This window comes from Vanacampus margaritifer, chromosome 12 (genome assembly GCF_051991255.1).
Source record: "Vanacampus margaritifer isolate UIUO_Vmar chromosome 12, RoL_Vmar_1.0, whole genome shotgun sequence".
Taxonomy (NCBI): Eukaryota; Metazoa; Chordata; class Actinopteri; order Syngnathiformes; family Syngnathidae; genus Vanacampus; species Vanacampus margaritifer.
Genome location: NC_135443.1, coordinates 12,305,435 through 12,316,846, shown reverse-complemented (window position 1 = coordinate 12,316,846; position 11,412 = coordinate 12,305,435). Strand labels below are relative to the sequence as shown.

The 11,412-nt window shown below is 40.7% G+C and overlaps 2 protein-coding genes across 2 annotated transcripts; one reads left to right on the top strand and one right to left on the bottom strand.

Moving 5' to 3' along the window:
- The first annotated feature begins 141 nt into the window (after positions 1 to 141).
- On the top strand, positions 142 to 7,183 carry LOC144061557 (factor VII-activating protease). The gene is made up of 13 exons (XM_077582114.1): positions 142 to 306; positions 853 to 985; positions 1,053 to 1,136; positions 1,226 to 1,336; positions 1,399 to 1,515; positions 1,601 to 1,711; positions 3,307 to 3,478; positions 3,558 to 3,649; positions 3,753 to 4,128; positions 4,207 to 4,349; positions 5,870 to 6,004; positions 6,151 to 6,296; positions 6,376 to 7,183. The coding sequence occupies exons 1-13, from the start codon at positions 247 to 249 to the stop codon at positions 6,538 to 6,540; spliced, it is 1,845 nt and encodes a 614-aa protein (XP_077438240.1). The 5' UTR covers positions 142 to 246; the 3' UTR covers positions 6,541 to 7,183.
- Positions 7,184 to 7,203: 20 nt separating this feature from the next.
- LOC144061740 (tripartite motif-containing protein 14) lies at positions 7,204 to 10,727 on the bottom strand. Its single transcript, XM_077582470.1, has 6 exons — positions 10,164 to 10,727; positions 9,987 to 10,082; positions 9,667 to 9,900; positions 9,551 to 9,573; positions 9,341 to 9,474; positions 7,204 to 7,925 (listed from the first exon to the last, which is right to left on the bottom strand). The coding sequence occupies exons 1-6, from the start codon at positions 10,725 to 10,727 to the stop codon at positions 7,327 to 7,329; spliced, it is 1,650 nt and encodes a 549-aa protein (XP_077438596.1). The 3' UTR covers positions 7,204 to 7,326.
- Between the last annotated feature and the right edge of the window lie 685 nt (positions 10,728 to 11,412).

Here is an 11,412-nt window from a genome sequence, read left to right as displayed (position 1 = left end):
AACTCTCATAATAGAAATCACACTAAAAGGTTATATTTTAAAAAGTCCATGGTTTGTTCCGCTGAATAATATTGTGTTTGTGACTGCACCTAAATCCTCAAAAATATAGAAAGCAATCAATAGCATCGACCCACAGGATGGCAGACTAAGGCGTATCAAAGGTTAGTGTACTCACGCAAAGGTTGACAAAAGTGAGCGCGATCTGCTGCTCTCATTTGTCTGCGTGTGGCCTCATCTGCTGCCATCATGAACCTGAAGCTGCTCTTCTTTTGCCTCTTTCTTGCTGTGATCCTCATCCCCGCCGAAGTATGTATTCCCTGTCCACTACTGGTGCTTGCTTATTATAGTTTGCTATTTGCTGTTGTTATGTCTTGTCTTTGGAATAAAATGGAGCCATTCACTAGCTGTTTCTCTTCAAGGCGATTCAGTGATGCCATAATAACGTTGACTAATCACAAGTGGAATTGCAACACTATTGTAATTTTCAAAGATGGAAACGTTCCATGGGAATTAATGGGAACGTATGGGAACTTGCAAAAATAAATATGGGTAATCTGCAAAATTTATGGGTAATCTATAACAGGGAATTTGAATATTTTTTTGGGGGGGGTGTTTACACAAGAACTTGATTAAGATACTACCTGCAAATAAACAAATGTTAAATGACCTTTACTGCCATATTTGCAAATAACCCAAATATTAAAAAATGACAGTCAATTTCATTTTTAACCATTGTAAAAAATAAAATAAAATAATTGACCTTCTCTCCTTGAATAACAACGGAAAAAATAACCCCCCAAAAGAGACAGCCGTTCATTATGGAAATGTTTTTTAACACTGTTTTTTCCCCAGTTGAAACCTCACAAGCACAAAAGGCACCATCGTCGTCATGATCATGACCATGGAAATGGTTCTCATGAAATCAGAGGTCATAAACATGGAAAACATCTGAAAAGGAAAGAACGCTTTGAGGACATAATTAATGGTAAGTGATATTTCATGTTGCTAGCATGTCACAGATGCATACATTTGTATCTTGTCGTGCCTTTTAGACCAATTCTTTGGACCTCTGGGAGACGACGATGACGATGATGATGACATAAGTGAGTGGCTCTTTGACCTTCAAGAGCCAACGGGTGAGAAACACTAAATCAAAGTCTTCTTCTTTAGGTCATTCTTTTTTTAATCTATACTGTGATACGCACTACGCCTTCCTTTTCCTCAGGCCAATGTAACCCAAATCCTTGCCAAAATAACGGTGTCTGCAAAGAAAAAGGCAGGAAAAAATTCAAATGTAACTGTCCAAAACATTTCAAGGGAAGACGCTGCGAGAGAGGTAAGAATATCCATATGGGGTTTCCAAGAAATAACCGATATAAAACATGATGAATGTTGCAGGCCCAAAATTTTGCAAGAGAGGATTATGTGGCCGTGGTGAGTGTGTGCTGACTTCTTCGTCACCTTTTTATGAGTGCAAATGCAAGCATCCCTTCCAGCCGCCATACTGTAGAACATGTGAGGAACCATTTCTCTATTCACACCAATGGCCTAACTTGATGAACATTGTTTATGGCGGGTAATGTTTATTGTTTTTCTCCAGTTACTGTTTGTGAGCCTAATCCATGCAAGAATGGTGGACGGTGCATCAAAGATGGTAACGACTACGACTGCGAGTGTCCTTCAGGCTTCAGAGGTCGTTTCTGCCACGTTGGTAAGTGCCACAACTAGATCCTGGAGTTGGTACACCTTTAACCACTTGGGGGGAAAAAATGCTGTCCAAAGTGCTTTACCAAGCCTCGTACAGTATTCACTTTTTTTGAAAAGATATTGGAGTGCACATATACAGTCGGCACATTTGCGTTAACATAGCCGCGTCGAATTATAGAAAATGTAACTTTACTTACACCGTTTATTTTTACACTTTTGGTAAGGTTTTAAGTGATGAATCCATCCGTATCGGGTCTAATGTAGCAACTAGCTAGCGGTAAGCTAAGCTAGCCTGTGAAGGTTCGTCTTGTGTTATGGCCGTAGGTGTGTTAAAGTAACTGTTTCTTGATGGCTTAAAATGGTTGAAATAGCAATGCTAATTTCCATTAGCCTTCCATGGTGTTTCCTATTGTATGCTAGCAGACTACTTAAATTTAAAGAGATACTTGACACATTAAGCGATTTTCAACAGTAAGAAGATGATATTTTGTCTATAATTAATGGGGTAACGTTATTATTTTTTTGAACAGTTAAAACATTTAGAAAATAATTTTGCCACTTGCTGTCAATTGAAGATGACATCACCTGGATACAGGTAATGACCAATCATGGCTCAGTTTGCTGGCCAAACCCAGAAAACAGGTGAGCCGTGATTGGTCATTACCTACTTCCTCAGCACAGGTGATGCCATCTTCAGTTGACAGCAAGTGGGAAAATGTGTTTTTAAAGGTACAGACGCTCCCCACCTTACGAACGAGTTACGTTCCGGACGATCGTTCGTAAGGTGAATTTGTTCGTAAGTTGCTTCACTGCTATATTTTGTATTATAATTTATGTTTAAAGCCTATATAAGTATATTGAAGGTTTATATAAGTATGTTTAAGGCTTGTACAAGTAACCTGCATTTTTTTGTACTGAAAAAAACTTTTAATAAAATGGAGAGAATACGTACAGTACTGTACTGTACTACGTATGTTAGAGAGAGAGAGCGAAAGACACACACACAGTATGTACATGTACGTAATAAGATAAATAAAATGAAGTTTAACTTACTTTTGGAAGATGTACTCGATGCTTAAGGAGATGATGGAGGAGGAGGAAGAGGAGGATTTTATATCATGAGGGATTCTTCGTCGTCGCTGGAATCGGCTTCAAAAGTTATTTCCTCCTTCATGGGGACCGGCGTTTCTTCCTCCTCCTCCTCGCCACGTTGCTCAGCCTCCAATGAGCTCTCACAGCGCCAAGCGTCGGTATTAGCGGCGGAAAGAAGCACTACGCGCAATACAAAATCTAACTTACAGCATCTCTTCCCGAACATTTTTCGACATACTGTACGCGCAGAAATGTTCGTATGTACCGTTGTTCGTAACTCGAATGTTCGTAAGTAGGGGAGCGTCTGTACTATAGTAATTGCGAATGAAAAAATAATGAATTTATCAAAAATCATTCTAGACAAATATGAACTTTTTTACTGCTGAAAATGGCTCAGTGAGCTAGTATCCCTTTAATATTCATGGTGGAAGCTAAGGGGAAATGTCACGGCTAGTAGTCTGAGTTTTATGATGCAAATGATTGAAGTGGGGGTGTTATGATTCACAGGCCCAAATGACTGTTTTGATGATGATGGCGAGTCGTATCGTGGCACCGTGACTGAGACAATTAATGGCGACGAATGCCTCTATTGGAACTCTCACTTCATCCTGCAGAAAGGAACGGATCCTTTCACCTCATTTGAGGACAGTGATGGCCTTGGCCCTCACAACTTCTGCAGGTTAACTTTTTTTCTCAAAGGATGCTGCTGAAACTTAATGAAAAGGAGGGTGCTAAGTGGGATGTTTTCTATACCTCAGAAACCCAGATGGTGACTTGACACCATGGTGCTTCTTCAGAAGAGGCCAAAAGCTGCTGTGGAACTACTGTGACGTAGACGAGTGTTCTGAAGGTACGGAGACTTCTAGTCTTTGCACAAGATTTTATTTGAAGTGCACATAACTGAAAAGGGATATTTTACTTGTGTGACTGTAAATTCTTCTGGAATCCTCCAGCTCCTCCAGCTCCTCCAGCTCCCCCAGCTCCCCCAGCTCCTCCAGCTCCCCCAGCTCCTCCAGCCCCTCCTGAGTCCCCTGCTTCAAAGCCCCAGCCAACAACTCCTGCCCCAACCCAAAAGCCCATCCAGCCTCCACAGCCTAGTGACCCCTTACAGACTCCCACACCTTCTCCAATACTGTTCAGGACTTGTGGGAAGCCTCAGCCAAAGAAAGTCATGACCCGAATCTTTGGGGGATTGAAGGTATCCCCTGGGGCATTGCCTTGGCAGGTGTCCCTGCAGGTGAGACCCAAGAAATCCACTCAGCCACACAGACACATCTGTGGAGGCGTTCTCATTGACAGCTGCTGGATACTGACAGCTGGACACTGCATGTAAGAGCATTTTTTGACTAGCACATGTTACAAATAAGTTGCAAACCCTTCTGATGTCACGTTTATGTGTTTGAACAGTGAACAGGGAAATGACATGCAGGTGGTTATGGGAGGACTCTCGTTGGACACCGATGAGCCCACTGAACAGATCTGTAATGTTGAAGAGGCTATTGTGCATGAGAACTACAGAGAGACTCCAGCATCGGTTCACAATGACATCGGTAAGCATTCCGGATTACTTCCTGTGGTTTGCTATTTCCGTGTTTTTCCATGGGACCCATCGTCAGCTATTCGTGTAAAAAATTATCTATTTGTGAAATTTCACGTGTATTTTTTACTTCTGCAAATTTGCTACAGTATGCCTCCAATGCTCTAGATGATAAGAAAGTAGTAGTGTAATTGGTGTAAAGGAAGTATGTTGACGTGATACATCTCGACTAGTGCTGTCACTAACACCTTTTTAAAAAAATCGAGTCTCCTATCGATTATTCCACTGATTAATTGATGAATCGACCCCACCCCCCATTTATTTATTCATTTATTTTAAAGTCCACTAAGGTTGAACGTGAGTTGAATTTAGTGGATATAAATACTCATTGTTCTTTATCTTCTTTACACATATGCACATATGCACATTACACAAACACCAACAAAATTAGCCTATGCTATACGGTTAACAATCGCGATTGGCATTAGCCTTGTATAAACTCGAATCACTTACTTATTGTACTTTTCCCAAAAATCACTTCATAGTAGTGCAACATTTGAAAAATCTTGATCAAAATATTAAACGGTAAATTGAGTGCACTTAATTAGCGCTTTATCTTCATCATATATATGTTTACCAAGCCAGATGTATTTGCTTGTCTCATTCAAACATATTGAGTTGTTGAAGCTTATGCAGCATACCAACCACACGGAAAGGTTTTCATATACTGTAACTTACTTTATGCTCCAGGATCCCTGATGTTTTTCTTTGGATCCATTCCATTTTAAATCCATAAACGTCCTGAGTACTTGCTTATTGTAGCTTCGTACTTAATAATGCTACTAGTTAATGCTAATCTAGCTAATAGTATTGCGAAGTGAGTTCGTTTCTACGGTCCACCAGCGTAACCCTAACCCTAACCCTTTGCAAACTCTCTCGCTGAAAATCAATTAAATTCTCACCAGGAACTACTTATAGTATTACAAAATTAATCGCTAGTCAATCTGGTTGTGTTATTGCTTTAGCTAATGCTAAATCTATCTTGGTTGACAGTTCAACTGTACAGCTGTAAATAAGTCAATGTACTCACCATTCTCACATAATTAGCTCGGCCCCGGCAGCTATTGGAAGCCAGCTGTGCCTTATCGGTCCCGCATTGTAACGTTGGGAATATACCACCAGAAAAGCTCATCTTACATTGGGTCTGACCAGTGACCGCAGAATTAGAATCCACATGATTCTTAGACATGGAAGCAGGAAGTAGTTCTTGTTACAGTATGCCGAAAACACAACTGCTACTGCTGCTGGTGATTTAACAGTTATTGCGTTTTAATGGGTTTATCGTATTAAAAGCTATGACAAACAATTAGCTTACTGACTGGACTAAAAAAATAAAAAATAAAAAATAAATTTAAAAAAATAAGCAAACAAAGGTTTGCTGTGATGTGACCTGCATAATAATAAGATAAAACAATGGATCATAGTTTGTATTTTGCATGCAATCTGATATACCCAACAACTGCATTTGTACAGCACTGCTGCGTCTTGAAGCCACTGATGGTGTTTGTGCCAACGAGACCCAGTTTGTAAAGGCAGCCTGTCTACCTGAAGGCCCACTTGATGACGGAGATGAATGTACCATTTCTGGATGGGGCACCACTGAGGAATGTATGTTCAATTTTCTACAATTGAAATGATGAAACATATATTCCATTAACTTAAGTGGTTAGATGTTTCCATTGAAAGAAGCTGTAAACTTGGAATGTTACACTAATTAGCTCACTCCCGTTGTTTCGTACTATTTCTATTTGCAGCCGAATATGGTTCCAACCATTTGCTGGAGGCCAACGTTCTGCTGATCAACCAAGAGAAATGCTCTGAGAGCAAAATTTACGGCTCAGTTTTGGATAATAGCATGTTCTGCGCTGGCCATCTACAAGGAGGGATCGATGCCTGCAAGGTGAGTGAGGAGAAAGTTCACTACTAATACGAGTGTGACACAGTGTGTGTTGACTGTTTGAGGACATTTGTTGTTTCAGGGCGACTCTGGAGGTCCGCTGACTTGTGAGCACAACAACACCCATGTTATTTATGGTTTGGTGAGCTGGGGAGACCAATGCGGAAAGAAGAATAAGCCGGGGGTGTACTCACGGGTCACTCACTTCCTGGACTGGATCAAATCAAAGACTCAAGCATCATCTTAATAAGGAGCATCTTCTGTACTACTGCCTCCAGTCGAAAGTTGAACCTCACTCATTATGAGTCGGGCTCTCGTGTTTGTGCAGTTGACTTAGTTTGGACTGTGAACGTAAATAGACAGTATATAACCCAGTCATGTACTTATATAAGGATAACATCTAGAAATGTTCTGCACATTTGGTAATGATGTGACGCTAATGATGATGATAATGATTATCAATGACATAATAGCTTGGAGTCATTAATGCCCTAGAAGTTGCTTCACTTATTTGGTTTAATTAACTGAAAATTATTTATCGAGGTAGTTTTATTCAAATGGTCCAATTTGGCTATGTCCACATATAAAATGAATGAACAAAAGGGTGAACAATTGGGTGCTATTTCTTATTTTCTTTAATATCTATGAAGGTAAACAACAACACACACAAAGATGCAGTATCACACACATACTCCAATTTGATTGGATACATTTTCCCTGCAGGTCGCCCCCGCAAGGTAAACTGACATGTGACACCAAAGGAACGAATGACCTTGGTGTTGTGCTGTGTTGAGGGTTATGCAGTGAAAAGAACAAGCAATGCACGGGGTCATTAACTCTGTGAACTGTAGTTTGACCCAGAAATGATTGGATTAAATATTTACAGTGTATTTTGGTGTCAGTTACTGACTCCAATCATGTCAAATAGTAAAATACAACACACAAATGTAATGCTCATTTCAGCATTATATAAGATTTGTCAACATCTAACGTTTAACATAATTTATTTACCATAATATGACAAATTAGGAAATTATTCATCACTTCCATCTGTGTTGACACTCCAATCCCATGGGTCTTTAATCCAAAACATGGTCAGAGCCTGCCTGTTCAGTCCATTCGCATCAATGCAAGGGTTGAACATTGGAAAAAGGGGCTCTTTGCACTCCACACAAAAAGAGTGAAGCAGGGTCATGGTGTCTGCATTGTAGAACGACAGCTCCCCCTTCGGGAGATTTGCCAGTATGCCCAACTTTCTGACTTTCTTCCCAACTTGCAGTTGTTTCTCCTGGGTGTTATGGCACGCCATGTACTGTCCCTCACTGTGGTATATGCACCAGGAAGTCTTATTCACACCCGGACCGGAAGGCCTCAGACTTGGACCAACATCTCCAGTGACTGGACCGGTGGTCACACCGATCAGCCAGTATGGTTTGTCCTGTACGATGACTTCCCAGTAGTGTCGGCCAGTAATAAAACTCTTCTGAGCCAAGACACTGTATTGGGAATCATACGGTTGAGTTTTTGGAGCCCCACTGTCGGGTTGCACTCCCCAGCACACTTGTCTCCCATCCTGGGATATCTCCAGCACAGGGTGCGCTGTTTTCAAGTCGAGAGCAGGACAACTTAGATCTGAAATGACATGTTATTATCCAGGACACTATTATCAGAAAAATAAGTTGATTTTAGAATTCTATCAAATAGTCTTCATCGTTTTCTTTTAACTTGTCCCCTTAAGGGTTGCCGCGCGGTGTGTCATTCTTTTCTATCTATGCCTATCTTCTGCATCCTCCTCTCAAATACCAACTGCCCTCATGGCTTCCTCTAGCTCTCTTGCCTAGAAGCTCCATCTTCAATATCCTACTAACAGTAGAATCTCTATTTCTCCTATAATATAATATAAATAAACCGAATGGAAACGGCAGAAAATCAAACAAAGGCCCAAAATTAGCACAAAAAAAAGTTTTTACGCTTGAAGAGGGTGTTTTTTTTAAGCGTATCGAAAAAAAGGAAAATGTGCATTTTGGCGATGGAAACAGGTTTTGCGAATAAGCGACGAAAAGACCGGATATACGTCACACATTTTGACCGAAACTACGTCACACGCACGTTTGTAGTCACAATAAATGGCGGATGATAAAGTAAGTTATGTTTGGGGAGACGAAGAAACACAATCCTTTTTATAATTAATTAAATAAATGAAAGATTAATGCAATTTTAGATGGCTTTATTAACATCAGCTCTCAATGTAACGACACACTTCACTTACATGCGGGAGGGAAGACAACAAGACAAACTACTTCCGTTCAGTCCGTCAAAACCATCATTCCCACATGGAACTCCCCATTGTCCTAAAGTTCCGTCACTAAACGTCATCTCGTGGCACAAATTCGCGAAAGAAAAGAGGATGGAAGGGCTCCGAGTGGCGGACTTCTTACCGTCACTTTCCTTCAGTGCAGTTTGGTGTGAGTTCGCTTCTGTTGACATTGTTAACATTTTTACTGTTTTATTTTACATTTTACCTGTTTTGCATTTCATTATAGATGTGTTGATGTAGGTGTAATTATGTTAACCTAATATATCCTGATGAGTAATGCTTTTGACATTCTTGCTATATTTTCTACTGTTTTCCCAGACATGAGAAAGTTAATATGTTTCGTTTGTTTATCTAAGAAGTCTAGTTCCTGTTCGTCAGAAATCCGGTTTTCAAAAGTTCAAGGACGATCTAGTATACTGGGAAAATGCAATCTCATTCTGTACCTCACGGGAGGACAGAGGCGTTTCCTGTTGTTTTGAATAAAAAGGCTGTGTGGGCAAAAGAGCACACACACATATTGGATGACACTGCTTGGGTGATATGCAATTGTGTGACCAGAGATCTCTGTAATAAATCAACCTTGCAAGGACCCTCTTCACAAGAATCTCATCTTGGATTTATTTGAACACGCAAAAGATTACAAAAATAAAGGTAATCTTTCACTTCCCGCTGGGAGACCGTATATGTGTGCGATTTTAGAGGATCCACTGTAAAAGATAATTTTACTTACAGGACCACATTCGAGGAAAATGCTGCGACAGAGCCACTGACAGGTCATCTACCAGCTTCTCTACTGTTCTCATCTTGTCAGGCTCGCACAACTCTCTGTCTATTTGCTGAATGGGCGACAACTTTGGAGGGTCACTACAATTAAAGAGGAATACAATCATATGTCGAAACAAACATTAATCAATGATGACATGAATGAGAAATGACTCACCACAGATTCTGTGCGGTAATATGCTGTAAAAAGACAATAAGGCAAGCTCATGAAGTTGAATTATGGCCACAACACTGGAAGAAAAGTTTGATGTGATCCACAATGTCACACCCTACCTGTATGAAGCTCAAGTCATGTGTTTCTTGTAAGAGTAATTTACTAGAAACTCTGAGGTCGTCTATCTCCTTGATGCGAGCCTCCACGATTGCTCTCTGCGTTTCCAGCCACTCGCTCAAGCATTCCTCTTCTGCATCGATGATCTGCATCATCAGACGCTCGTCGCCATCCAGCACAACTCGGATCCTGTTGTACTTATCTGAGATTCTCTCTTTGAAATCCACTGCAGACATCTGAAAATTATTTATTAAAAATCAATCATCCGACAAACTAAAATATCAATTTAAAAACAATTATTGGTATTTTACAATCACTGTACCACTGTTTGAGTGTACATTAACTCCAAGTCCTTAATAGCGTTCTCTGCTTCACATCTCATCTGTAGCAATTGTTTCACAGTTGTCTCCAACATGGTCTAAAAACAGCATATACAAAAAGTCATTCATTTGAATGGAATCCTGGCATAGAAATACACCATGGCAAACACATGAATGACCTTTAAGTCGGTACAGGCTTCATGTAGCTGGGCAGCTCTGTGATTCTTGTGTGCACCAACCAGGACGCACAAACAGCAAACGGGGACTCTATCCTCTAAGCAAAAGAGCTTAAGCTCATCACGGTGCTCTTTGCATTTTAAAGACAGCAGATCCTGTGTCAGCTCCACTACCGTGTGATCCCTCAGTGCAGATCTTTGCTGGTGCAACAAGGCATGAGCCTGGCACAGAGAGGCGTCACAGGTCAGGCAGGTTCTAATAGCTTCTGATGGCGTCTCTATGCAGTGGTCACAGCGAATAGTTGATGAAGATTTGGTTTCTTTCTGTAGCACCGACGTTGATGATTTGATAATGAAGTCCTTCACTTTGCTTTGGAGGCTTGCATCTATCTCCAGGATGAGGTTGGATGGCAGCAGGATCTGACACTCAGGGCAGAAAAGAGGACCATCCTCACAGACAGCTTGGATGCAGGTCAGACAGAAGTTATGTCTGCATGGGAGCTTCACAGGATCCGTGAGTATATCCTGGCAGGCAGGGCACTTTAGAGTTTCTTCGACAGATCCCATAGCGCTGCTTGGACCTGCTATGGTGACTCAAAGAGAATGCCCTGTGCTGTTTGTCCTGCTCATGAATGTTTCACAGGCCACTTTCTGCACGCACAGCCAATCACGTGCATCAGTATCACCTTACTAAAGATGTGCTGATATTTTTCCGTTTCCTGGACTAGCTTACTCCGAGACAACACATCAACATTTATTTTTTTTTACAGTAGAGTCAAACTTTAACATTGATCCAGCAAAACTTTAGCAACTTGACAGATAGATAGATAGATAGTGAAGAATTAAAATAAAAATCCATACTTTTGCGTGTCCAATAAATCAAATTATGGGATAAGAAATGAACAGAGTTCCTGCGCAGGATGATTTATTCCGGAGATCTCCGTTACATCATTGAATCAAACTCCAACAGTTTCAGATCAATAATGCTTCTCCTCTTTCGAAGAGCCCACACTTTATTACAATCAAATCGCCAGAACAGTGTCTCCAACACCGCCCCTCATGAATAAGTAAATGTGTTATACAATGGAAAAATACAGGTTGAAAAACAGAGTTCTCAGCACACAGATACAGCTGTATTCGTCTCTAGTCAAAATATACTTTCAAGGCACTTCTCAGTACTTTCTCCCATAACAAAATCTCACAAACAAGTTGAACTCAACAGCTCCTAATGTAACATAGTTATATGAGTGTG

Bases quoted from the DNA above. Each gene is read 5' to 3' on its own strand.
- LOC144061557 (XM_077582114.1), top strand. From the start codon at position 247: ATGAACCTGAAGCTGCTCTTCTTTTGCCTCTTTCTTGCTGTGATCCTC. The intron at 4,129-4,206 runs GTAAGAGCATTT...GTGTTTGAACAG, and splicing joins CTGACAGCTGGACACTGCAT to TGAACAGGGAAATGACATGC. The intron at 4,350-5,869 runs GTAAGCATTCCG...GCATTTGTACAG, and splicing joins ATCGGTTCACAATGACATCG to CACTGCTGCGTCTTGAAGCC.
- LOC144061740 (XM_077582470.1), bottom strand. From the start codon at position 10,727: ATGGGATCTGTCGAAGAAACTCTAAAGTGCCCTGCCTGCCAGGATATA. The intron at 10,083-10,163 runs GTCATTCATGTG...TGCTGTTTTTAG, and splicing joins AAGCCTGTACCGACTTAAAG to ACCATGTTGGAGACAACTGT. The intron at 7,926-9,340 runs GTAAGTAAAATT...ATGTCATTTCAG, and splicing joins TTTTCCTCGAATGTGGTCCT to ATCTAAGTTGTCCTGCTCTC.